Genomic DNA, 27,983 nt, shown 5'->3' with positions numbered 1-27,983 from the left:
GTAAAAGGTGTTCTCTCACATCCTGAGTGCTTGCACGTATATGTGGGTACATTTCATGTGTGTTACTGGGACATGGTCCTAAGGGATGTTTTATGTTTTAATATACTATAAATGTCAAAACTTCAGTGTATTCAAAGGGATAGTAATAAACAAGTGGCCAGAGGGGAAACATTTTTACCTGCTATCATCAAACAATTCACTGTTTAACAAACAGTAGTTCTTTGTTTTAACTGCGTGTTATACTTGAAACGCTTGTACACAGAACATGTAACTAGAGTTCTTACTGTGCCTTCTAAGATCTCCAGTGAGATATAAAAGGCTTATTAACCAACAGAAAACAAAAAAACACATTCTTGTGTTTCATGTCTTCAGAAACTCTCCTTGTGAAACTAAGTTAAAATTTGTTGTCCTTTCTGAAACATTGGAGGAGATGGTACTGTGGGCACTGTCTCTGGGGTGAAAGTGGTGCTCAGTCCAGCACCTTGTTTTTGTGAAGGCTGAAAAATGTCTTAGTTTCCTGGTGTTTAGCAAAGAGAAGGATCTAAATGAAGGCTGGCTTGGTTCAATCTCTAAAATAATTCTGCTTATTGACAAGGAGAAATGTTTAGAAGGAAAGGTCCGCAAGAAATTTCTTAATCCAAAGGTAGCTGGCCATCTGTGATCAAAATGCTTGTAACATCGGGGTCTTACTACACTTGCTTCCCCTTGTGATTATGGACTTGTCCAGTTTAGAGTGCGGCTTAACCCATGGCTTCCTGCCCATGCTTTTTTAACCAGCAAGCTTTTGTGTAAGTTTTGCCATCTCTAAAAGAGACTTGATGCTTGAGAGGATGTGGGATGGAAGGGCCTTGACCTTCGGTCATTCTAAATTATCTCTAAACTGCTGCAGTGCCAAGTACGACCTAAAGTGATGCGATAATTTAGCAGTGCTGATGCTAAACTATGTTTCTAACTAATGGAAACCTTCAGAGGAAAAAAAAAAAATTTCATCCAAGTGTTTCTGTGTCACAATGAAAGAGATTGTTAAGTTTCTGGAGTGAGAGGCTGAGAAGTCCATTATGGTCCCATTTTGATTCTCTGTTGTTCTAATTGAACCACCTGCTCCATATCACATATTCAAGGCCAGTTGCACTCTCCCTGAGGGAGGCAGGGGTAGAATGAGTAGGACTGTTGATGCTGAAGGCAAAACTCCTCGGACCACTGCATGTACCTGCTTTTGTTACAGAAAGGCCAGTGACCAGGCCGACAGCTCGTCCCACGCCTGTGCCGACAGCTCGTCCCACGCCTGTGCCGACAGCTCGTCCCACGCCTGTGCCAACAGCTCATCCCACGCCTGTGCCAACTCAACCTGCACCCAGGACAGCTCGAGTGACACCCCAGCCCACCACGAGACATGTGCCAGTGACAACAAGGCCGGTCACGACACCAGTGGTGAAGCCTCCACCTCCAACCACACCTCAGCCTACAGCAGTAAGACCTACACTACCACCACAAAGAACTCCTCTGGTAACAACTGAAGAGCCTGTGCATGTTCCCGTTGAAACTACAACTTCCCAAGGAGTTATAGATGATAACAGGATCCAGCCAGATCCTCAGAAACCCCGAGGAGATGTGTTCAGTAAGTAATTTTACATATGCCTTGGCTTATCAAAGCTGCAGGTGAAAGCATGTGCTATACTGTTTGGGATTTTTGGAACACTGTACCATTGAGAACAGAAAAATGAAACTGAAAATGGTTATATAGTAAAGCTGCACAAGTAGTTGATTTTATTACCTAACAAAAGTTTGGGACAGAAGTTCTGAATCAATTAATCAAAAAAGTGTTTATTTTCCCCCCTGAAATTATTGAGTATATTGTCCTGTAGAAGTACTTAATTATGTTTTCAGATGAAGGTTTTAGGGAAATAAGACATTTTATTGAAAAGGATTGAAGTACAACATAACTCATAAAGTAGTCAATGGATTTAAATTCAGAGAGTTGAGAATCTCTCCTAAGCAAAGTATTACCATAGCTTTAAGAATGGTAAAGGAATGGGATCGTGCCTGATTACCTAAAGACTTCTATGTGACTTTTTTTTGTAAGGGTTCAAATAGTCTCAGATGTTCATGACTAAACAATGGGAAAAATGCATAAAAATAGCATAGAGGGTAATTTTCTGGACTGTGTCTGTGGAAAGAGGTACATGGAAAGCTGAAGATAGTAAAGATTCTCATAGCATGAAGACATGTATCTTTAGCAGCTCCTCTGAAGTCTACAGCACCATTGTGCCAGCTTTAGTGCATACCACAGGAGACATTACTGGCGCTTACAGAGCTGTGCATATCTGCCAAGAAGTGCTCAACACCCGATTTCATCTCTAGTTCTGCGGCTAATTTTAGAGAGGGGGAGGGTGTGCTGGATCAGCTCTCCAGCTTGTTGTACAATCAAGCTGCTGAAGCAATGTAGGAGGAGGGAAAGTTTGCTGTCTCAGAGCAGGTGCACAAGCAATGTGGGAGTTTTTTTCTGGTTGCTTTGGCATCTATGTGGTTATTTCTTGGGCTTTGTTGTTCCAGGTCATTACTCAGTGAAATATTTTGTTCCTTGTAAAAGAGTTTTCCCTATGACATTTTATCTGTTGTAGACAGTTAGAAAATGGAGAGTGAAGCTGACAAAAGTTAGAAGACAAATCCTGGTACTGTTTAGTAGAGTGTACTTTTGGCTTCATATTCAATTAAAAATATGGACATATGTTTAAGTGAAATTTTAAAAGCAAAGATAATAAAGATTTATGAAGCTTAATCTAATGGGACCCAACAGTTAAAAATAGTTTTGTAGAAATGGTTGTAGACTCCAGCATTATGCTTTCCAGTCTGTCTCATGTTGTGAGTGTTCTCTGGAATAGTAAAGTAGAGGGCTAGTGTTCAGTGTTCTGAATTTTTGTGAAGTCATAACAATCTTCTATGTAAAGCTTATTATTTACAATTAGTCTTTCTATATTGTCCCTTGAGGGATTTTGAAGCTAATGCTTTCAATACTTGTGTTTCAGATATAGGAGTTTGGAAAATAGGAAAGTGAAAGCCTTTGAAGTTTGGCTTGATCTGACTGCAGCTTACATTATGGTACATATAACAAGCACAGGACCTTTGCAAAGTGTTTATCAGCTGTTGGTTTAGGTCAGCTGCCACGCTCTGAGGTTTGTGATATACATACATAGCTTCAAAGGCTTCAGTGCATGGCACAGCAGGACTGAAACGGGTCAAGCACCGGCTGTTCCTGGCCTCAGCAGGTAATACAGGGACAGAGAGTCCTCAGATCAGGTCAACAGATGTCTGTAATATTTTTTATTCCCTGCAAGAGACATACTTGATGCACATATGTGTGACAGCCTATTCCGCTTGTGCTCCACATGATGCTTGTAGTGTGATCTTCAGTGAAGCTAGTGTCTTTTTCTCTCCTCTCTCTTACCTTTTTCTCTCCTTTCCCCTCTGCTTTCTCCTCTGTTTTTCTCTCTTTTCTCTTCTGGACACTTTGAAAGTATCATCTAGGTAGTGGTGACTGGAGTCCTCTCCTACTTTCTCTCTGCGTAGAAGCGTTTGTGTTGGGAGTGCTCAAAAGCATTTGTTAAGGATTTGAAAACTACAGTTTAGTGCAAAACAATTCTGTTTCAAAAGAATATGCTACTTTCTGAAAGAAAGCATTGCTTGTAGAGTAGGGTGTTTCTTGAATCCTGTTACTGCAGAGGTTTGTGGGGAAGAGCACAAGTTACATTTCCTCATGGGGGACATTTAGAAAAGCAGGTAGAGAAGTTACAGCCCATACACATTACTACAGTGGGATGCACAGAGCCCGGGTCTGCCTCTCCTCAGTAGTGCACTTGTAAGGATGACACTGAGATACCTGGACATCCCCAGATGCCATCCCACCAGGGTTCAGCAGCATGGGAGCATTAGGGCAGCTGCTGCATCCCTGGGCATTAGCTGGGCTGCAGACCTGGCTGCATGAGTGCTCTTGGCCCGTGGCAGAGTGAGGTGAGGTGCGTTACCTGAAACGCCTTTCACATTGGCTTACAGATGTTGTGTGCAGGGGTCTGAGTTCAGGTTCCTGCTGAGTTCAGCTTCCTGCTGGCCAGCCCTGCCCTGCTCCAGGAGTGTGGGAGAGCAGTGCCTGCCCCTGTTTGGCTGCAGCTGCTCGGTGCGAGGCACTGCGAGCCCAGGACGGCAGCGCTCCCGCTGAGTGTAAGCCGCTCCAAAATCATTCCTCACAGCCAGACACAGTGGTTATAACCATGGCGTTAAGACAATACAGGATTTCAAACTGGAATAACTAGTAACATTTAGCTAACCTTCAGCTTGCTTCTTAGCTGCTATGTGGATGTGCCAAGCCCTCCCCACTTCCAAAAACATTTGTGGATTTTTCACTTGCCTCTATATTTCTTCAGGGATGGGGAGTTTTGAACTATTTCCTTCAGCTTCTTTAAAGCTGTTTCTGTTTTAGTCTCACCTCCAGCAGGAATCCTTGTAGTATTCCTGGGTTCTGGATATGAGCTAATTTTGTTTTGCTTATACTGAGCTTCTTTAGGTTCATTTCCTCACATCAACTGCTTCTCCAGATGAGACAGCAAAGAAGGCAGTTCTCAAAAATGAATTGGCACTGTGGTCCCCATATGCCTGCCTGGAAAGAGAAGAAAAAGCCTTGCTCCTTCTGCCTTTCTTTTTTTTTTTTCTCACTAGAGAATAGAGAGCACAATTAGTAGTCTTGTAACTCTTATTTTCTTGGAAAACAGAGGTAAACGTTGTTAGACCCACTCAGGTTGTGAATTAGGATTTAACTTCAGTTTTATAAATCATCAAAAGAATTTGTGTCATCTTAGGCGTCTGCTTCCTCCTGTGTCTCCAAGGGTTGTTGTATCCCATAGAGTCACAAAAGGTGGTGTTCTGTCACACAGGGATGGGCAGGACCCAGCCTAGAGAGCCCTGTACCCAGCAACCACTGGCTGCTCTGTGCTCCCAGCCATTAGCATCTGCTAAAGACCTCAGAGCCGTGGTTTTACTAGGTTATCTTGGGATGCATGGACATTTCCCTTCCTTTTTTTCCCATGGGGCTCTGCAGCCTTAGCCAGACTTGCAGGAAGCAGCCCTGCTTTGCTCTGCCATGGAATAGGTGGTACCAAATCCTGGTGCTCTAGGATTGGTCCACATCAGGAGAGGAAACATGCTTGGGTCAAATGGGCTTTTTTTCTGCAAGCATCTCTCAAATTCTAGTTAGTTAATTTTTGTTAGTTAATCTTTTCCTGGGGTACTCTTGGTGACTCCTTGCTCCCTGTTTTCTCCTATTGTTGTTATTTGACCTGCTGTTCCACACACTGAGTCAACTTGACCTAGGGTTTCACTTTAGAGCTCTCTTGAATGTGCTGCTCAACTTGAAATGAGCTGAGGATCAGAGAAATTGCTCTGTTCAGCAATGACAAAGAGCACAAATTATAAAAATGCTGATAATTTTATTGAAATCCCTTTGCAATTTTTGAAAAGTATTGGGTTGTTGCTTTTCTTTAGGTGCTTTACCCCTTTTCTAAAACAGCCTGCAGTGACTTTGGGGAGCTGCTTTTTTAAAGAACAAAAAAATTTGTATTTTTTAACATGGAATTCCTACACTTGGCCTTTGAACCACTTAGTCAGATGCAGACAGTGGAATCTGGCACCAAGGATAATCTTCTCCTGATATGGATATGGGGGGAATGGCAATGAGTGAGGAATGCAGTGATAGCTTAATATTTAACTATTTCAGGACTGACACAAACTACAGTGAAGTACAGAGGAATCTTTTCTAGTTATAAGTCTCTAACAAATAGAACAAACTTCTCAACAAGACTGTGAATTTCTGCTGCCATTGGGATCTGGATGATAAGCACTAAAAGCATAAACTTAAAGCATAATACTAGATATCAGCATAGCAAGAACAAACCCCCTTATCTCTATTAAAAGACAGTTCAGCAGTTTTCCTTCTTAGCCCTTAGTGGAGCTAGAAAGATTTGAGTTAGGAATTTTTTCTCATAACAGCTATTAAAAATGTAAAGATTGGATTAAAACTGGATTCTTTCTTTTCTCCCTTTCAGTGACTGCAAAGTTCTTAGCGCTGTAAGTGCAGTTTTGTGATCCTTGAAGCTGTTGAAAAAAGGGAAATAATAAAAGCAAAGAAGAGGGGGTTTGTTATTCCTCGATATCATTAGAGTAGCATTATTTTACAACAGTATTTCATTTGTCTTCTCTGTTCTGGCACCTTTTAAAATGTATTTGTCTTTATATTTAAGCATTTGCAATAGGTGCTCTGTTCCTGTTGGTACTCTGGAGTTCAGTCATGAAATTGAGGAGTCTTACAAGTCTCACCCTCAATCAATCTTCCAGCAAGTTTTGTCCCCAGGTCTCATATGCAAGCTTCTGTACACTCCTTGTTTTAGCTGTGTTTCCCTGAAACTCACTGGGCACTCTGCACCTCCTGAATGGATGTTCATACAAAAGCAGGCAGGTGGCTTTGCAGAAAACCTTCTGGAAAGCTAAATAGCAAGGTGCTTGATTTTGGTAAAACTTACTGAGCCTCGTAATTGCCTGAGAAATGCAAGATTGGACTGCAGGGTGGTGGCGTGCTGACACTGTTGTGTCTCCCCTCAAATGTAAATAGTGCTGGAGAGGGTGGCACAGTCCATCAAAGCACTTCCTAAAATAACTCTTACTGCAGAATTTGAATCTGTAGGGTTTTAAGAAATATTTTTCTGGACACTGTGGGTGTCTGAACAAAAGGGTGAAATGTGCCTCTCTGTTGCCTCTTCTTTTTAGCCCAGCATATATCAATATCTTCCCTGGAGGAAAGCAGGGCTTATTCTTGTTTTCTCAGTCTGATTGACCTCTGGACTACCCTTACTTTTAGCTGTTTTCTACTAGTTGTGTGTGAGATCTCATCACTTGTGGGAATTTTTTGCAAGTGGGATTTAACAGCTTTCAGTCGTAACTACTCAGTAAAAAATCTTTGTCCTTTTTTGTTGTTGTTTTTAGTGAATGGGAAGCTTAGTCATGTTTACTGTGTGGAATGGAATTGTACTTACAGTGCAAAATCAGGTTTTTTCTGTAACCCAAAGAACTGCATTATTAATAGTAATAACAGTTACTAATAACATGAAGTTGCGCTCCATGTCTTGGTTTTGTAACACCAAAACAGTAATTATTTGTTTATTGCAAACAAGCTGATATATATACATGCACTTTCTTATATTCCCAATCTCAGCAATTAGCAAGTAAATTAAAAAAAAGCTGTATTGCTTTCCCAAATGTTAAAAAAGCCCAAAAGAAATTGCTCTTATTTATTATTTAATAATCACAGTTATTTAGTATTTCTCCCCAGATTTGTGCATCTATGAAGAAGTTAGCTCATGAACTTTGAGAATATGGCAGTGTGGGTGTATTGGCTCACTCAGAGCTTATAAAATTCTTCAAGTAAAAGAAGCCAAGTTTCTATTTAACAAGCTTTATCAAACCATTGAAGTTAAGTGAAAAGCACACTGATACGCTATATAAAGTACACAGAAAGGGCTTGGAAAGCTTGCAGAAAATAATTGCACCAAATACTTTCTCCCACGATCACCACTGAACGTATTGGTTGTTGTGGCAAAAAGAAGTGTACCTGGGGGTCATATTTAGAGTCCTGATGGTAACCCTTGTTTCAAACTGAGGGCACATTCCTGTAATTAGGTCCAAGCACTGAAGTGACTCTATTAAAGCACTACAACACATTCTTCTAGAAGTTAGTAAAAAAAGTGTTTGGAAAGGACTCTCAGGGAATTTTTTGGGAAAAAAAAATTTGCAGAGGTTTTATTATTGGCAGATATGTCAACTTCAGTTTGGAGAATTCTTGTATGTGTGCACAGATGTAACTCAGGCTTATAGAAAACATCAGTGCATTAGAAGTGGTACTTGAAGAAGTAAACTGAAGTAGTTTACAAGATAAGTTCCTAATATTTTTTGCAGTATTTTCCATAAACAAGGACTGTGACAGACTGGGAAAGAGGGTGTGCAGGACGTGTACCTTCAAACGGTGACCCCTGAGCATCCTACAAACCTTCGAGCATGGCAGAGCGTTTCCTTCATGCTCTTTGCCCCAGGGCTCATTTAGAACCTCATTTAGTGCTCGTTTAGAACCTGTGGTCTGAGCCTTTGGTGCCTGCTGTGCTGTGCCTAGCAGCTCTGAAGCTGACTTGTTCTCCACAGCATAGAAAACAAACATTATCTTCTTCCCTGGGCACAGTCTGAGGTGAGGAAAGGCCAGGTGGTGCTCCCTGGGTGTGCAGCATAGGTGTGCTTGTTCAGCTGCCCCGCCTGCATAGTTCAGGGTGAACAGTGGATTTATATGCCTGCATATAATATTTGTGCATAGATGTTCTGCAAGGCCATTATTGGCCTAGGTCGTGTGGACTGTGCACATTTATAAATTTTCATTCGTGTTCAAACTCAAGGTTTTAAAGCAAAACAACCCAGGTGAAACAAAGCAGCAAAAATGCTATTTACAATCAAGGTATCTTTAAAAATTTACAGTCCTCTATTACCCAGCCTTAAATGTGAAGCTGTTTTGAGCATTAATATCCTAGACTGCAAATATACATAATCAAAAATCTGCAAAGAACTAAAAAGAAAACAAAAATAAAGGGTGACTTAACGATTCAAATAATGGCTGTTATATTTAGGAGTTCATCAGTTTACTACAGATTTTGAGCTTTTTTGTTTTTGTTATATAAAATTTTTATTCAAGACCTCTAGCCTAGAATAGTACTTTAAAAATATATTAGAGTTTGCTTATTTTGTCCTAATTTCAACATTTCTTTTTCTTTTCTATCTTTTGGCTTTAGAGGCACTCTTGCAGCAGTGCTATTTTCATATTGACCTAGTGCAAAAGAAGTTCCTTCTTAACCTTGGATTTGATTTTCTGAAAACAAGAGTCCTTTCAGTTATCTTAATTCTTCTTGTTCTCACTTGTTCTATAGAGACATTAATAGCTATTTTAGCACTGCAAATGGAAAACATGCCAAGTTTTTAATAGATAAGACGCTTACAAATACCTTAGGTGTCAGAGGTGCCTATAAAATCTGAGGACATGTCTGAAACACATTACTACTGTTATGAATTATGCATTAGACCTGCCTCTAAAAGAGGAATTTTCCAAGACAGCTCTATTCAGTGCAGTCTGTTTATCTCTGGCTGACAGCTGTCCATCAGGCAAGAAATCTGCTTGAAACTTACACAAACTGGCACAGCATCTTCAGAAATATGTGGGAGTCTTTGTAGCCACCTGACTCTGGCAGCCATCACTCCCACAAAGAGCTCATAAATTTCAGGTTGTCCTGGATGCTGAATGTCTAATAACCTCTGGGCCTCCTAATCACTGAGAGCCGTTCCTTCTCCTCCAGCTGGGAACAGCAGCTGAAGCGCAGGCTGTGCTGGAAAGCAAAAGGTATAATTACAGTTGAATTCCAGCTTCCACTAGAGCTCCTCCTTCTCAACTCCCAGTACAACCCTGATAATTGTTTTGGGAGCTCTAATCCTTTGCAGATTGATGGATGTACTTCAGCTGTATTTCAAAGGTTAAGTGCTCGTGGGGCCTCTTCCAAGCGCTGCTGCCTCCTGTCGAGGTTCTCCTGGAAATGTCTGTGGAAGGGTTGTGTGAGGACTTTCATGTGGCTGTATTTTATTGAGAAACCACTGTCTCTGAAAATGCATTTGGAGAGGAATAGTGTGCTTCAAGGTTAAAGCTTTCCTGCCTGGTTAAAAAGGAGCTTTCATTCAAAGAGCCTGGAGGAGATTTGGAATCACCTTTTACAGTGCTTAGGTAAACGTTACAACACAAATCATAAATCATGTAGGCATAAAGTTTATGAGACTTTGTGTTGAATACAATTAAATGTATTGAAATCTCCAGGAAAAGCACAATGCCCAGAGCTGCTCTGCTGGTTTTTGTTAGAGATAAATTAGTGACCTACTTCCTTATCTCATTCATTTTTTTCTCACAGTTCCACGCCAGCCAGGAGTGAGCAATAATCTGTTTGAAATACTTGAAATTGAACGAGGGATTACAGCTGATGAATTTGAAGCAAATGATGACCCAGGTAAAGACCATGTCTCCTATTTAGGATCTAGGGTTTATGATTTTTTTGAGATTTCTTGTTGGTTAATACATTTTTCAGGACTCTTACATCTTATGCCCCTCTTTTAGACTACGCTTTATAAAACCAAGTAAAACCAACCCTTCGCCTATATGAGCCTTACACATTTATTTCCTAAAAAATTCAGCACAAAAGTAGCATGAATTGTTAATAATACAAGGGTCCTTTTTATTATTTTAGTATTTTTGTAAATTCTTTTCCTAGGGCTCCTCCTTCTACATTTAATTTTCATACTTACTTCCTAGTGTCAGCCACATGGGAAATTGAAAACCAAAATAATCTGAATAATTTCTGGGTTTTTTTTTTGACCTCCTGCTCTGTTCTGCCAGGTGTACTGGTGCACAGCTGTGATTTTGACAGTGGACTGTGTGGATGGATCAAGGACAAAGATGATGACTTGCACTGGGAACCAGTGAGAGATGTATCAGGTAAGTGATCTGTGTACAGTCACATCCTGCAGAGCCACCAAGGCTTGAGGTTGGTGACAGTTCTGCCCAAGGACAAATTACACAGCTTCTGTTCCCTTTAGTTCTGGGGTATATTTCACACCAATGCCTCTTCTGTGTATAAAAAGCAAAATTGAGGATTCCCAATGTGAAAGAGCCATTGAAAATTTACACTTTTATCATGGCTGACGTCTTCAAAATAGGATTGTCTCCGAAGGAGTAGTAAATATAGTCAGCAAAAGTTTGTCTTAAAGGAATCTGAAAAAAATGTGGACTAGAGAGCAACTTTTATTTATGGTGAAACAAAGCTTGTTTTCAAACTACCATGTGAACATAATTATTTCCCTATGACTGGCAAAATTATAGAAGGTACTGGAAGTAGTCTTTGTTTTGCCAGATACCATGTTCTAGTTTAACCTCTCAGATTGCTGTGGCTTGGAGTAGAATTTGATAGAATCAGTCTGTATATAGGAAAAATGTCAAGTAACTGGGAGGCAGACCCGTGAAATGCTGACACACAGAGGCTTCTGAAGCAGGGACTGTTTGGGACGATCAGAAGTGCCATTACCCCAAAGGTTGGAGGGGAGTGTGCAGTGGCTGCTGGCAGGACAGGAGACTGGCATCAGCGTGGTGCTCAGCCACAGGAGCAGTGGATGCATTTTGTCCCCTGTTGATTTTGGTGTGGCACTGCAAGGCTGCTGCCCTTGCCTGCCTTCCCTTCCCCCACAGTGCCGGGGATTAGACACACATCCCTGGCTCCCGTAATGATGGGATTACTCCGTGCCCAGGAGCAGCCTTTGAAGTGCACAAAGCTCTGGATGTAGGGCTGGCAGGCAGCGGAAGGGAACTCAGGCGGGACAGGACAGCGGTGCAGGGTAAGATGAGGCAGGCTGAGGGCACCCAGAGCCTTTTTCCTCTGCACCACCCTGTCAGGGCTGTCTGGCCACTGATGGGGCAGTCATTTGCCACCCCAGCAGGTGAGCTGGCGCCTTTCCCAGGCTGTTTGGCTCAGTGGAAGTGCTGCCTTCACTGCCTGGGCAGGGCTCCCCCCAGGCAGGCTGCTCTGGTACTTCAGGAGCTCCTTGAGACACTTGAAAAGCCTTGGGAAAGCAGAGCTCCTTCCTCTTACAGATGAGAAAACAGGCAGCTGTCTCCTGCCTGCAGAGCGACACTTAAAAAAAAAATTACATGTAATTCATACCTTTTTTGAAACAACAGATTTAAAAATCCATTTTTTCTAAGTCAGTCACTCAAAGCATATTCATTATCAGTACTTAAAAGTTGTTGTTAATACATACTAAATTCCAGAACTATGATTTTTAACTGGCTCTTTTTTGTCAGACTTTTTCCCTGCATCGCTTCCCAGTAGTCAGGGACAAACTCAGCTTTTTATTTCCTGTGTATGTTCTGCTGCTGTTGACATAACCTGTTAAAACTAGTCCCTTGAAGTCACCCACCCACCCCCTCCAGTCTGGAATACCTTGTTGGAAGGATTTATTTTCACAGCTTGCTCCTGACTGCTTGCTTTCACCTTGCAAAGTTTGCTATAGTTTGTTTATCAGTATCTGCATTTTGAAAGGTGCTGTGCTGAAGCATTATAAGCTTATCTTGCATGCAGAAAATGCTGATTTGAGGGGACCTTTTCCTGCAGGGGCTTGCCTCCAGCTATGTTTGCTTTGTGCTCACCTAAATCTGTTTCCTCTTGATTGGATTCAGCCACAGTAACTACCTGAAAACGATGCACTTAATAAGTCAGTACTTTCAGAGTGGTATAATTCTATCTTCAGCCAACAGGTACAGTTATTTAAACTCTATTATGCTTATTTTAGCAATTAGTGACCTTGCTGCAAAAGCAGTGCATTAAAAAAAAAAAGAAGGAAAAAAAACTGCCTGAGAAAATTCCCTCCAAAAGGCTTTAACAGATCCTGGGACAAATGGATCCCACTTCATGGCTAAATGCTGATGTAGGGGCCCAGACAGCAGCATAATACTTTGCCTTGTTAAATCTCAGTCAGACCAAAGAACTTAAAAACTTATGTAGAAGTAGTGAATTGGAGACAAGGGGTTGGCTTTCCTTTTAAGTGTGTGAAAAGCCATGGTACATTGTAATTAAATTTTACAGCTTTTCAAAGGAAAACATTGTGACTTTCAAAGAGAAGCTATCAAAAAATAATGCTCTGCTTGAGTAGTTACAGGGGCACAATTAAAAAATATTTTTCTATCCTGTTTAACTGTGTTTGTCAGCAATATTAAAAAGACCCAATATTTCTAAATCTTTGGTTTTAAGTAAGGAGCCTAAAAATGCCACTTTCTTAATGAACTCAAGGTAGAGGTGGCATTTTTTTAATCTAAAAAATATGTAAAATCTGATCACATAAAGCAAATATATTCTTAGATTCAGTGTAAGATAAGGTTTTTGTTTGTTTGTTTGTTTTGTTGGTTTTTTTTTTTTTTGAACCTTTTTCCCTTTGGTAATTTTAGATTTCAAAGGTTTCACACACCTTGGAAAAGTTTTAATGAAAAGTACAAACAACTCGTACAGGTCAGGGTTTTCTCCAAGATGTGAAATCTCATTTAGTGTAGTTCTGAGTGTTGGTGTGAAAGGTGCCTTTTTTCCTTCTAGATTTAATGGATACCTGAGATCCTTAGCTTCTCATGTTCTGAGTGTTTTCTGGAAGGCACCTTTACTTCATACATGATAAGAGATAATAAAAGGGTTTGGAATTGACTATGTATGTTCACTAACAACTTCCTACTGTTAGAATTTAGGGTTAACAGCCATGTGGAAATCATTACTGCTTCTTGCTTTCTCTCTCTAATCCAGATGAAGAGTTTAAATTACAGTTAAATAAAAGAGGCTATCAGGGTTGCAAATGGATATGCTTTGAGATTTACCCTGTTAACACAGTTCCCAAACAAAAGGAAAGGGACAGAGCCATAGCTCAATTGCAGGATAGCGTTTATTCTGGCCTCTGTTATCTATCCAACTGCAAAACACTGCAGTTTGAAAGGTGCATGGGTGTGCACAGTGCTTTAGTGTCACTGTGGGTTTAAAATCATGCAGTGATCAAGAGGTTGTCAGAGATGATGGAATACACAAGCTTTTCGTTTTGGAGAGGGGGGTGTTATTTACTTTGTCACAAAGAAATTAGATGGGCAGCCTGGCAGCAATGTAGAGAAGAGCAGCGCTGTAAATCTTATCCCGTAGGAGGCAGATGCACTGGTTCTGGTTCTATATGCCTTATTTTACACTCTCTTGTTTTACCTTTATTTATTTTTAATAACTCTTGTGGGTTTGGTCCTGCCACCTGGTAGTGTTAAAACCACCACACAAACCCCCAACTAACTGCCCTTTCCTCTGCAGGGGGACAGTACCTCACCATCTCTGATCCCAAGGGCAAAGAAGGAAGAGCAGCACATCTTATCCTGCCCTTGGGCCACATGGCTCAGCCTGGAGATCTGTGCCTGTCCTTCAGGCACAAAGTGCCGGGGCTGCACTCGGGTGCCCTGCAGGTGTTTGTGAGGAGAACTGGTGCTCATGGTCCCGCTGTCTGGGGGAGGAATGGGGGCCATGGCTGGAGACAGACACACATAACCCTACCAGGAGCAGGCATCAGGAGTGTAAGTACTGATCGTTGTGTTGCTGTTTGGGCTTTTGTGTGAAAAAGCTGAGGGTGTTTAAATGGGGCAGCCCTGCAGTGTTCATCGTATGGGTTCAGTTTCACTCTGTTTCACTACTTTGATCTCTGCCAATGGAATCACAATACAGATGAGAGTTATTGTGCATTTATTTAAAATTAGTTTTATGCATACAAAAAAAGAAATCCCAGCTCTAGAAATATACTCATAGTACAGCCTACTCTGTCATTTCCTGAGCTACCTGGTACAGCCCATTTTAAGGGAATCACCACCTAGGAAAAAACAGCCTCATGGACAGAGGCATACTCTATAGAGAATTAAAAAAATGCCTGTGTCAAGATTCCTCATGAGCAATGTTTGGAATAATATAGTGTCATGAAAGAGAAAGAATCATCCCCTGTAGATTAGTAACTGGCTTAACCAGGGCAAAGGTACTGGAAATAGGTAATTTTTGGTAATGCAGGGAGATTACAAGTGCAATCACATGTGGTTTTATGCCCTTTAGCATGCCTGCAGCTGATCAGGCTGAGGAGGTGAATGATGACCTAACAATGCCCATAACACAGAATGGTTTAGTGCAATCAAAAGAGGCTGCCTGAAGTGCCATGGAGAATCTTTTAATACCTGGAAATTTTAGAATCATTGTGTGATTAAACTGGTATCAAAAGCTCAGTGTTATTCTTCAGCCTCTGAAGGTAGTTCTTATTTCAGATCTGAAGTGGTTTGGGTATTTCAGGCCTGGTTTGACTTGAAATCAGGTGCTCTGCAAAGCTCAGACATCATAATGTTCATGATGGGAGCAGGCTACAAGACAGGCACAGTGTCTAGCTCTAAAATGAATATTAAGGCTGTAATTACTGCAGATAATTTTCTAGAAAATTTACCTCATCGACAGTGGCTAACAAAGACTTTGTTAGCTGTAAATTAATGGTGGACTGAGAATGAGGACATCTGTAACAGGTGGACAGTATATCTACAGTATTCTTACCCTTTTTTCCCCCTAAATTTCTCATTTCTGGCAGTCCCCCTTTGCACTGTCCCTTGCCTCTCCTGACCCCCTGGCAGTAGCTGTCAGCATGGGCAGCCAGGGCTGCTGACCTGAACCACTGAGACACTTATCCAAAGATCAGATACTTACCCTCTTAAGTAAGCAGAGAAGGTTTCTCTCTGCCAAAGAGAAGTCAGGAAGAAATGTGGAAGTTTTATTTTCTAGCTAATTAAAACTCAAAAGCAGCTAAATGGTAGTGGTTTTGAAGGGGCCTACTGGAGACTTGAGGAAAATTTGAATGAAGACCATAATCTTTCATCACACTTTTTAATGAATTATTTCTGTGTAATTTTTTTTCATCCCCCTCTCAAATTGTTCTATTTCTCTTTCTAGGTTATTTTCAGAGGCGAGAAAGGGAAAGGAAGAACTGGGGACATTGGACTAGATGATGTGGTCTTGAGGAGAGGACGTTGCTCTGAAGAGCATTAGCCAAGACAATGGACCTGCATTAATCATCCTCTTGCCCTTCTCATGCAATTCCTACAAAACTTTGAAACAGAACTGCATGGAAAAGAAGAAAAAGTGGGAGAACAACAACTTCTGAGTGGTCTGCTAAGTGCAATCTCATGGAAATTTACATGGAGAGCACCTCCCAGGATTGAAGAAATCCAATCTCAGGCTGGTTCTTTCTATTAATCCTTACCCCTAAATCCTATAGTGTGTGTAATAACTTTGTTCCCTGTTAAGTCTGGTGAGGGCTAACAGAAAGAGCACTTGTGGAAAAGGGAGAATTAATTACAAACAGTAGCAAAAGAAAGCTCCATCTCAAAGTTTGTGTTAACTGACAGCCATTATCATCCCAGAGTGCTGTCTCTCATGGATTAATTTGTGTGAGTCACATTGGATTAGTGAAAGCCTGGACCTGAGCTCTGGCTTACTGCCACTGACCTTTGAAGAAAGGTTTCTCATATATGAAATAGCATTTATTTTGCTGTTGCATCTGTATTAACCAAAACCAGTTAGAGAGAGTAGGCATTGCATCCTGTAATATTGCTACTGCTGTGTTTTGTGTATATGTGTATGGCTGACATATTTATGTTTTTTAGTATTTACAGACTGTAGTTGCAGGGTAATTGGCAGCTGTGCTTTGTTTTTGTACAAGACAAGAGTTCAGCATCTTCTTCAATACTGCTGCTCATGCCAAATGATCAAAGTCAGTTAATGGTGCTCATTGAAAAATGCTGGTGCAGTTTGTCACGTTGCAATGTCCTGAAGGCAAAAGGCCAAACGCTCAGCTGATGGAAACTGGCATCTGAAAATGCTCTGCACGTTTGCACAGAGCTCACAAGCAAGCCCTAAAGGGCTCTCAGTCCTGCAAGAAGCTCCTGGTTCAGCTGAAGCAGCCAGGAGAAGATGAACTCGGGTCTTGTCAGGTTGAGCCCGTTGACAGTGGCAGGAATGATCCCTTCCACAGGTGGCACAAGCCCACCCACGAGGAAAAAGGGCAGCTTGCTAACACTGTACAAACCAGTCAGACCATGAAATGCCTCCAGTGCTCTTTGCAAATGTCCAACCTCTGCCCAACCTTCTGTATATAATAAGCATTTTATTCTTTAGAACAACTATTAGCTCTAGTGGGAACTAAGTATTTATCAAAACTTTGGACTAATTTTATAGTTATGTATCATGCATGTGCTGTGCAGTTTCCCAGGGAATTCTTCTGTTTAGTTTGGAATTTTTTAAGTGGGCATCATCATCGCTGCTAGCAATTCTGAAATTGACAAAGTAATTGTAACATTTAAGAACATGGCAAGAGGTTGGTAAAATGTTGTTAATGGTGCAGGCTTAAAAGTTCAAAAAATTAATATATAAGAAGTCAACCTCAGTTCTTTTGAATACTTAAATAGAGTGTAAAATAAATGTCAGCTGCATAGCATGCTCAGTTTTGTACCAAGTTCACAGACACAAATTTGTGAGACCATTAGAGGTCGTATTCCAAATCCCTGTTCCTGACAAAGTACATGTCTGAAAATATTGTTTCCCATTCATCCCCTGGGACAATACATGGTGTGTAGAGCAGAAATGTAGGTGATCAAACAGAAAGTCTCCTGCAAAACTGTATCAGCAAATATTTTGAAAAGAAAAAAAGCAATGTGTTTGTAAACATTAAATTTTAAACTATTTTGCTTTGAATATGATTATGATCTTTTTTCTCTTATGTTATTTTGTGATATGTCAGAAATATCTGTGAATAGTTGAAATACCTTGTCTTTATTTTAAAGTAATCAGTAAAAGATACTGTCACTTGCTACTAATGGGGTATCTTGTTTTCATTTCTAGATAGAAAGTCTCAATTTTCATTGCAGTGAAATGAAACAAAAGATGACAATCCCAGAGTGAAATAGCTCTTATTTACCACTTTTAAAAATCAAAATACATTTTACTACAGTATGAAGAGAGCACTGTATTTATTATTCAGAAGGAAGAATGGCAATTTTCAATCTAACTTTAAGAGAAGTGTCACAGGTAATTTAAGAGCTTCTGCAATATTGGACATCCATTTTACAAGAAGGAGCAGCTACCATAATTCCTCACTCTGCTTCAACCAGCACAAACTGCTGTTAGATGCCAAGGAATATGAGATAACACATTTTAGTCTGGTTCATCATATTACTACAGGTTTCTGAAATTAGGATTCCCTGGTTAAGATGGAACCCCTGTCAGTTTTTTGCCATTTTTACAGTGGTTTTGAGCTCTGGGGGAGCTGCTGTGGCCGTAGGTCACTCACCTCTGAAGCCAGTGGTGCTGTCACTCTGTGTGTTGCCTTTTCTCCATCTTTTGAATAGACAAGGTGAGGTCACTCAGGGGTTCTGTTGTGAGGCTCCTCCTCCAGTTCTTGCTCTCCCTCCAGGTGCTTTTCAGGCAGCTCCCTCCAGCCACAGACCTCAGCCAGGACCTTGCCATATGAGCCTCAAGAAAGGGATGAAAATATGGCTTGAGGTCCTCCTATGAAGTAGTTTACAGTTTTGGATTTAGTAAATAGGTAATAGAAATTCCTGCTTAGATACTTAAGCAAGCAGAAGAAATTACACTAAATTAACATGAAAAAAAATCAGTTATTAACCTCTTGCCAGTTTATAATTGAATGTTCTTAAAAGACATGTTAACTCTTTTCCCCAAAGAGAATGAAAATAAGATGCTTTATAAATGACAGTTACTGGGACCAGTGGCAGTGTGCATTTATGAATTTGCTGACATCAAAATCAGCAGAATGGAAGGCACCAAGACAATATTTTTTAGTTCTGGATTCCATTCTGTTCAGTGCTGTCATCTCTCATCAGAGTCATGCCATTAAATCACTAGTGAGTGATTTTAGTGAAGCCAATTCATTCAAAATAAGCTTCCCTCGGTTTCCTTCAATAAATTACCTGAGACTTGGAGGTCAATAATGTCTTTGCAATAGTTGGAGAGTGCAATAACTGCCCTCATAAGACTCAGGTAGTCATAAGAAGACAACCCTGAGCAGAAGAACATTTATGCCAGCAGCCTTCATCATCCTGCTCTGTTCTGCTGGAGAAAAGCTGCCACAGGAGCAGCTGCCTCCAGCCCCTGTGCCAGGGTCTCTCTTTGCACCCCCTTAGAAGTTATTTCTCCTTACAAATGAGACAGTGTTTATCTGAAAGATAGCTTGATCTAAAGTCTCTTGATTTTAGCAATGCATTGTGACACTCACCTTGAAAGCTGTTCAATCTGCCCTTAAAATTTGCAAGAAACTATAGCTGTCTTCAAAATTTTAATTGTGAAGGGTACACAAACAGAGTTGTTATTATTTAGCAGGTGAGGTCCAGTTAAATATGATACAAATTTTTGTTTATATAGATCTCTCTCTCAAGCAGCAAATTATTAAAGTTTTACTGGTGTTTAGAACACTTCCTTGCCTGCTGTTTTATGCTGACATCCTGTAGTCACACAGAGCTGTATGACTTCAGGTTTTCCACATCAATTGTAAGCAAAAAAAAAGAAGTTGAACAATGTATTGGTGTAAACCTGCAACTTTAGAAAGAAATGCAAAACATTTTAGTGGTGAGTTTCAGTAATGATTAGAAAGATCACTGCATTAACTTTCAAAGCTTGAGGGGATTCTTTCTCAGACCCCACCTACTGCATCAAGCAGACCTAGGGATACATGAGGAAGTGCATTTGGGATGTCTGTAATGCTCCATTTGTTTAAAATGCCAACAGACCAAAGACCATCAGGGAGCATAAAGACAAGTTTTCAACAGTACAGACTGAACCACCTCTAGATTTCAGAAACCAGCCCCATGTAAGCTTTCAGGATTGTAAGTACAAAATGAATAAAATCACACTCTAGTGGCTCTGCTCTTACTAATTCTCATTCTGCACTTGTGTGACCTCTTCCAAACCTGTGTTCAGTGTTTGAGCAAGGAAGCCAAGATCCATCTGGCACACGGGATAAGGATGCTTCTCTCTGTGACACAGCCAAATCCTGCTTTCCTCTGACCATGAGTTACTACAGCACTTTCCCAGTCAGTTTTTAAACTTAATACTTTGAATTTTTACCTTCTTTTCAGGCCAGGATTAGTCCTCTGTCACACTTTTCTCCCAGGTTTTAAGTTGCCATGCATTTCAGCAGCCCATGTTCTCGTTTTAGACTCATCCTGAATACTTTTGAGATATTAATTTTGAGTTTGCCAAACACCTGTAAAGACAAAGTATGGTGTGTACTCAGAGAATGATTTTACTGCATTTATATGCAACACCAGTGCTAAAATTTGAGATTGACACTCTCAAGGAATTTCAGGAAGACACCATCACTGTTTTGATACCACAGAAAGAGGGGACCACATCGCCTTTTCACTTACCTTTTGCGCTGCCCCCATTTTAGGTAAAAAAAATTATAGAAGTGGACTCAGCAGATTTTTTCTTCTATCAGAATGGTTCAAGACAGAATTCCTTGTGTGTGAAGCAGGATTACTGTGGCATGCATACACTTCTGTTCAGTATCAATATCTTTGAACTGCAAAGAACCGAAAAAAAAGCCTTCCAATGAAAATTGACTTTGATTCTCACATCCCTGGGTTTGAGTCTAGCACAAAAGCAAGAGCTCCTCACTTGGGAGTGCATGCAATAGCTGCCACCTCAGCTGGTGATGACACCACCAGAATCCCCAGCAAAGACCATCCTGACATCCAGCACAATATAAGTAGAGAGCTAAATGCAAATAAGTAGTGAGCAGTGCCAGTTACATTTTAAATTAGGAAAATAATTGCAAGAAATTTGATTAGGAGGATTCAGAGGGGTGTCTAAGACAGACACTTTGACTTCCATCCCTCTGGAGTTGTGAGTTGGCTCAAAGAATGTTGGCATCTTACCTCAGTTTCCTGGATCAGTTGGAAGACCAAAGCTGTTGGAGCTCTTCGAAGTTTCCATGTCCCAGTGCTGAGTGTTCTCTCTGAAATGTGCATGACTCTTGCTAATAGTCTAGGGGATTCCTTTAGCCATTCATGAACACACAGGGTTTGAAACCACTGGAACTGCTTAATAAAGTCCACAACTCTGTGGTGCACATCAATTTACATAGGAAGCAGGAACCCCTATTTCATTGGAGAGGTCATTAAACTGTGAGCCATTCAGTCACTCTCCTGTCATATGCCCCTGGTTCTGTCCTGATTTTAAAGATATTACAGTTGGGTGAGCTCTATAACTGAAGGTTGCCTCTTAGAACTGAGTGATGTTTAATTACTCACAAGGTACATCAGGCAGTTTTGTGGGGGGTGAGGAGACCTTGGCATTTTGGCAGCTCATCTGTGTATTAGCAAGCAGCCCTGGCACACTGACTGAGAAATTCACTGTGAACTGCTCTGCCAGGTTTTTTCAGAGTAATTTGCTTGCCAAATAAAGATATGTAACTGCTTGAAGAAATACCACATTCATACAAAAAAAATAGGCAGAGAAAGTACATGGTACACCAAAGAATGCCTTCATCCCCACATGGCCTTTGATCAGATTACACTGGCAGTTAGAGAGCTAGATGGGAATGGGAAGGATTCAGCTACAGCTTGGCCACAGAGCTCCAGCCCACAGCCTCTCACACAAGTTCTTCATGACACTGTTCTTCATCTTTCATGCAGCCATCCCCTCCCAGGGTACCACTTTGTCCAAAGAGCGTGCTTGGCATTGCAGCAAACACAAAGGATGACTATCCCTCTCTGTGCCTGGCTCTGACCAGGTGGTCCCTATGTGTGGAACTCTCCTCATTTTTCTCTCAGGTTTTGTCAGAGGTATCAGCTAGGCTACTAAAAAGACACTGGGCAAATTCAAACTTTCATGTGCTCCAATGAAGGAAAGGAGCTTTTCCCTCCCTGATGTGGAAGTTTGCTTCCTCCCTAAAAAGAGACCCTCACCAGAGGAGATCCATTCTGTACCACCCTCTGCACTTGCTGCTCCAGCTGAAATCCCATGTTCTGCAACTGGGGCCAAGTCTGCAGGTAACAAACCACACAAACTCCCCAGATAAGAAAACATCCTGAGGATGCAGCAGACAGATTGCAACTGTGAAACTTCAAGAAGCAGCTATGCTTGAAACTACAGGAGGCACCAAAGGGGAAGGCAAGAAATCCTGCAATTTGTGCTCAGCAGTACACAAGTGCAAAACAACTGGACTCCATTTCTGGCCCTGAACTGACAAAGACTTGTGAGTTTTCCAACAGCCAGTGTGCCTGGAGCAGCCTGGGAACACGGCATCTCCAAACTACATGAGGCTGCCAACAGCAACTACAAGGTAATCCTGCAGCATGCAAAATATTATGTGAGGGGGATTTTCAAACCTTGATATTAAAAATATCCTTGGAATGATGGCTCTGTCCTGATACTCAATACATACAACCCCTGCTTCATGTTTAGTGGCAACAGCTCCCTTTGGGGAAGAGAAATATCCTGCAGTCATAAGGGAATTGCACAGAGCTGCAGAAGAGCCTGCACAGGCTCCTCCAGTGGTCTCGAGCTTTGCCCACCAGCCTTTCAGCTGAGGGGGTCAGGCTGCTTGTGAGCTCCCTGAACACATTCAAGGATGAGTAGAAATTTTCTCTGTGCTCCTCCCCACATCCTTTTTCATTCTGCTCTAAGGAAGGTGAGTAAACTCACCCAACATGACACATCAGAGAAGGAAGAAAATGCTTGCAGGGTGTGCCCAGAGTAGGTAAGTGCCATTCACTTGAACTCATAAATTCTCCTGCCACACACTGTCCTCTTGACACTCAGCCACAGAGACTCAGGTCAGCCAGCCTAACCTGCAACAGCAGCTAGTTCAAAGCAGTAGCACATTTAAAGGCTCCTGTTATCCAGCATTATTGAAGAGGAGAAACTTTATTAACAGGTCTCTGACTTCCAGAAGCCTGGACCTTTTTCACTCATCCCTTTTTCACCACCAGAGTCAGATGAGACATTAAAATGCTGCTCAAAGAAATGCATCTGCCATTGTCTCCTGAAGGAACTGCTGGACGGGGCATCTCAGAGCCAAGAATGCCAAAACATAGTGCAAAGGAACTTGGGCAGCTGTGAGACAAGTGAGTACATCAGGCACTGATGAATCCACCACACTGCCTGAGCTATTTGTATGTGATTTATCTCAGCCTCTAGTTAATTTTTAACAGGCCCCTGTCCCTTGCCAAGCAGTTGGGAAACTCACTGTATGTTCTCCAGAAACAAACATCCAAGCAGCAGCTCAAAGTGGATGCTGTAAATGGAGGTTTTACTCAAAGTAAGAAAAACTGTTTAAAATCCTATTTCTGCTGTATCTGAAAATGGACAATCTCTTTTGCCCACATCAAAGAATTGAAATGCAACATCCCTCCCTTCCCTATCACATGCTGAGGGTACCCTGCCCTGCCAGCAGCTCAGTGGGCACTGGTGCTGCTTCCCAGCATCACCATGTCCTTGATCCAGCAGCCAGGGCTGTGAACTCAGAGCTGGAGTGTTTCTTATCCTGCCTGTGGTCAATGTGAGCTTGGAGCTGCATGTGCCCCCCACAGCACACCATGGGGGGTACAGCTTCCCACCTTCTGTATCTCTCATTCCCCCCCCCAATAATTTTCCTCTTCTTCCTCACAAAACTTTCAGAGTTTCTCCAAAAGCGTTTTACCCTCCAGTTTGTTCCAAGACCTCAACTTTTTTCTCTCCATCTTCCAGCTCCCTGCTGCTGCTGTGGTCTTGAGCTTTTGATGAAAAGCAGGCTTTCAAAGCCTTTCTCCTCAGCTGCATACTTTCAAGGTTGGGCCTCCCCATCTACAAGGAACATTCAAGTTAGGTATCAAGCACCGCACCTGGCAGCGTTTTCCCGATCCTGCCCAAACAATAATAAAGTTTCTTTGCCTCAGGACTTGCTGAACCCAAACACTGTTTTCTCTGGCACGAGAGGCCAATTTACTTCTTGAGATAAATATTAAGCAAACAGGATTTTTTTGACTTTAGGAAAAAAGAAGCTAGAACATTTTCCTGCAGCCACAGTCACACCCCTTGTGCCTGTAATGCTGAGCTATTTTTAAAAATTCATCCCTGTGGTATTTTCCTAATAGCCATAAAGCAGCAGGGCATTCTCTAAAACACACTTGGCTATTATTACTCCTTCTATGCCTTCTGAGTATGACCTTCCAAATTCAGATAGATTAGCCAGCTGTCAAAGAAAAAAAAAATTATTCTCTTTGTAGCCTTTCCTCTATTGCTTATTTTCCCCAGGCAGCAGCTCAGATCTGGCAGGAAACCAACTTAGTTCCTGCCCTAAGACACCATCACATTTTTGAAAAGTCCATGTCCTGAATGTTGCAACTTGGGCTTTCTGTATACTAAAAAAAGAAAATAAAAACTTGCATCTTTTGCCAGTGTTTCAACAAACCAAAGTGAACCAGCCAACCAAACCCAAGTGAAGAACTGTAGCCCATCCACGTAATAACACTCTCAGTACCCTAAAAAAGTAAGATTAATATTTTAAATTGACCAAGGGGCACCAACATCAGCCATTTAACAATCATTTCAACAATCATTCTGTTTCCTTCATCCAGGAGATGACAGGCAAAATGAGTTTGTGACCTAGATAGTAACTTTTTAAAAAGTACAGAATCCTCAGCAAAGGATGATGCAAACCCATATCAGCACGAGCACCTCTCGTTAAAATAGCAGGCAGAGACACAGAGCACTTCGCTGTTCTCTCTCCTCTGTATTTGTTCTCTGATATAAAATGCAGAACATTTTTTTCTAAGTCTATGTAAATATAAACAAAGATTAAAATTAGGACAAATATCTCTTTTTCCTGATTTCATCGTCTGAACTCTCAGTTAAAGTTACTCCTCAGTAAGCCTCCATTTTCTATTCATACCCACAATTTATTTCTGCTTGCCCACGGTCCATGCTGGGGGAGCCCTCCCAAGCACTTAGCCCTTCACTCACAGCTCCTGACCCCATTTCTTTTTTCCATCCTTTTACACGTTCCAGCCTTCTGGCCATCTCCTAATGCTGAAATCAGCTCTTTGCTGCCTGAGGCAAGAGAAAAGGCAGCACAAGGTGCCCTTATGAAGAAGGGAGTGCCTCTTGCCATGTCCTGTACCTGCCTGAGCAATTCTGCAGCCATGTGTCACCCTTGCTGCTGCCCTCAGCAAGATGTGGCAAGCTCTGGAGCAGCCCCTCATGGCTCTGGTTTGCATCTTGTCACACTCCCCCTGCTCCTGCCAGCACACCCTTAGACAAAAGCCTCTTTCGAGTCAAAACCCAACTTACAGACACACAATGACTCCCACAGCCCCTAATGGCAGATTTTGAAAATTTTTTTTCCCTTGCACATGAATGGTCTTTTCCCTCTACTCAGTGTCCCCACCTCTGTCCTAGGGAGGAGATGAGCACAAGACCCTGGGAGATACTTGCAGGTCAGAGCTTCCCCCATCAGTACAGCCCACCCACATCCCCTCCCTGCTGGAGCTCCCACTGCAGAGACAGCACAACTAAAGCTGAGTGTTGCTGCTGCTCTAGGAAAGCACAGTCACAGCAGTTCAGCTGGCAGCAAATCAGTAATAAAGGTCTTAGTTCAAACCATGATTTTAAGTCATCAGCTGATATTCTGGCCCATGAATTCCAGCATCATTCATTTAGTCAGAAATTATATCCAATTCTCATGTATGACAGAATCACAAGATTTACTTTGTTTCTTCCATGTCAAAGTTAAGGGAAAAAAAAAGGTGGTGGGTTCCAGAGCTCCCTAAAGCCAAATGCAAATAATTGCTGGATGAGAAAACAACAAACAAAAGGCTATCAACAACTTCTACCTAGTTTCAGAAGGCAAACAGGAAAAATAACTTCAACGAAGAAGAGCCAAATTCCATGAAAAAAAAAGTAATAATTTTTTCCTTCCAGTCACTATTTCTTACAATAAATCCAGTGATTTATCTACCTTTCTAGACTCTTTACTCATTCTCAAAGACACTGGAAATTAAAAAATAAAATAAAAACAACTTTCAACCTCTGAAGAAGCGACAATGAAGTGCAACAGCTAAGAAGTTGAACATGCATATATTTTTTGTATATGTGTGTGTGTATATATATATATATATATATATATATATATATATATGAAAAAATATATACCTATTTATGGATCCAGGTAACACATGTAAGAAGGGTCACTTGAGAAGTATTGCCAAGGCTGGTTAGTGCAGGAAAGCAGGTGCTCCCAAACCTCTCCCTAGGGGTTTCTGGGGCAGCAGGCACTACACAAGAAGGAAAGACCTCCCCCAGTGCCAAGTTCTCCCCATTTCACAGGTGCAAATCCTCAGCAGTTTGTCAGGCTCTGCTTGTTATTGCAAAAGCTTTCAGTCTCCTGACATTTAAAAAGGGTTCAATGAAACATAAGTGAGCTAGTTAAAAATACCATGTGGAGTTCATACACACACCCACCCTGCTCTAAGCCAAAAGTCACAGAGAGCAAAGTCTGCATGGCCTAATAGCACATCCTACCTATCTCCCCTCCCCTGCAGAGCTCTCCAAAACAGTCTCTGCCCTGTGCCTTGCCTGGGGTGCTCTGGTGATCCCTCCCCTGTGCCTGGCACAACGGGGCAGGGCTGGCACCTGCAGGGGCTCCTGATGCAAACAGAGGATGGAGGGGTCACCCTGCAGTACTTTTCCTGACCTTCAGCCAGGAGGTTTGTTTTACCTAATTTGAAGCTCCTCCTCTTGGAGACTCCCCAAAATGTCTTTCTTCAGTTCAGGTTGGGCCTTAACCATGCGGCCAAACTTGAGTCCTGCAGCTCTTTTAATCTCTCATGGTTAATCAAACTTCTCCCTCACTTCACCACTGTTGATGCTGCTCTTACATGCAGGGACTGCTACAAAGAGAAGAAAAAATGATCAAGAAATAAATGACAAATAACATCCCCATCATGGTAAACCAGCACCATCAGTATTCTGTCTCTTTGCTGGGAAAATTCTACATGTCCCAGATTTCCACTACACTGTGTCATTTTATATTAAAAACAGAAGGGCAAGTAAACTGCATCACCAACCCCACTGTATAAAATAACAGAAGCTTACAGACTGTGCAACGAGTAGCCAGGCAGCCAGGCTTCCTGCTTCCTGACAGTTCTGGGGTATTTTGACACCGTGCCAGAGGCTGGCAGCAGCCCTGGATCACTGCCTCCTAGCCCTGCCTGCAGGCTGCTCTTCCCACCATGCAATCCATCCCTGCCAGCATCAGCGTGCTCTGAATGCCCAGGGTCCAGCCATGGGTCAGGGTGCACTTCACACCACCCCTGTGCTGATGCCAAAGTGATGCCACAAAGGGACAGGAGAGAAGGCATTGGGTTCTCAGGGTAGGAAACAACTAAAGAATTGATGGAGAAAATCCTGTGCCCCTCTAAGAGAAAGATTGCTTCTGGATAGTCAGTAGTGCCCAAACAGGTGATGCTACAATAATTAAAACTTCTATGCTGTGCCACTGTGATCCATGAGAGATCTTACACTAGATGTCATATGAACAAGGAGGTTTTTTTCAGGGGAATCCCAGCTGTTATGCTATTTGCTTTAACAGACAAAAGCCCCAAAACAGTCTTCTCATCTCTTCTTTAGGGTATTTTCTATGTGAAAAGATTATTATAAAAAAAAAAAAAGGCTTGACTCTTGCAACACTGTCCTGACTGGAACAGTGCCACCATCCAAAGGAAACCTCACTCAGATGAATTCAGCATAGCCTGCTAACAGCACTTGAAGCTCTTTTCGTTCAGCATTATAAAATTGTTTTTCTCCTGTGTGCAAGAGTTTCACTTCAGGCCCTGCCAAGGTCAATATGCAAGATAAATACTCTCCCCCCTCATGGCCTGGTGGGAGGTCTCTTAAGCACCTCAGGATTGCCATATAAAATGTGGGGAAACATGACATCCAACATTTCACAAGCTAAATTATGTCAGATTTCAGAATGCAAGAAAGATTTTTCTTCAGCTACTCTCTCTGATGCAGAAAAGAAGGGATTCTTTCTAAATATGAGATACTTTGACTCACAGCAGTAGACAAAAAGAAATCAATATTTCTTATAGGAATTGCTGTGAGCAAAGGTTTAGCTGAACAAGAGCTGTCACATCAACCTCCTCCATGAAAAGCTAAGTGCCTGGAACTGAGGAGAAGGGGGACTGGGGAAGGTGAGAGAAACACCATCAGTCACTCACCCCCAAAACA

The 27,983-nt window shown here is 41.7% G+C and overlaps 1 protein-coding gene across 2 annotated transcripts in view; it reads left to right on the top strand.

The window, feature by feature from the left end:
* Positions 1-17,492, top strand: part of NPNT (nephronectin) — a 48,770-nt gene extending 31,278 nt beyond the window's left edge. For both annotated transcript variants that reach the window (XM_084203945.1, XM_084203944.1), the window contains 5 exons: positions 1,226-1,618; positions 10,029-10,124; positions 10,511-10,609; positions 13,992-14,248; positions 15,648-17,492. In XM_084203945.1, coding sequence (XP_084060071.1) covers positions 1,226-1,618; positions 10,029-10,124; positions 10,511-10,609; positions 13,992-14,248; positions 15,648-15,743 — 941 coding nt within the window. In that variant the 3' untranslated portion in view covers positions 15,744-17,492. The remainder of the gene's footprint in view (positions 1-1,225; positions 1,619-10,028; positions 10,125-10,510; positions 10,610-13,991; positions 14,249-15,647) is intronic.
* Positions 17,493-27,983: the final 10,491 nt, after the last annotated feature.

The sequence above is a fragment of the Fringilla coelebs genome (genome assembly GCF_963513975.1).
Source record: "Fringilla coelebs genome assembly, chromosome: 4".
Lineage (NCBI taxonomy): Eukaryota > Metazoa > Chordata > Aves > Passeriformes > Fringillidae > Fringilla > Fringilla coelebs.
The sequence above is the reverse complement of the archived record's forward strand: the minus strand, read 5'-3'. Positions and strand labels throughout refer to the sequence as shown.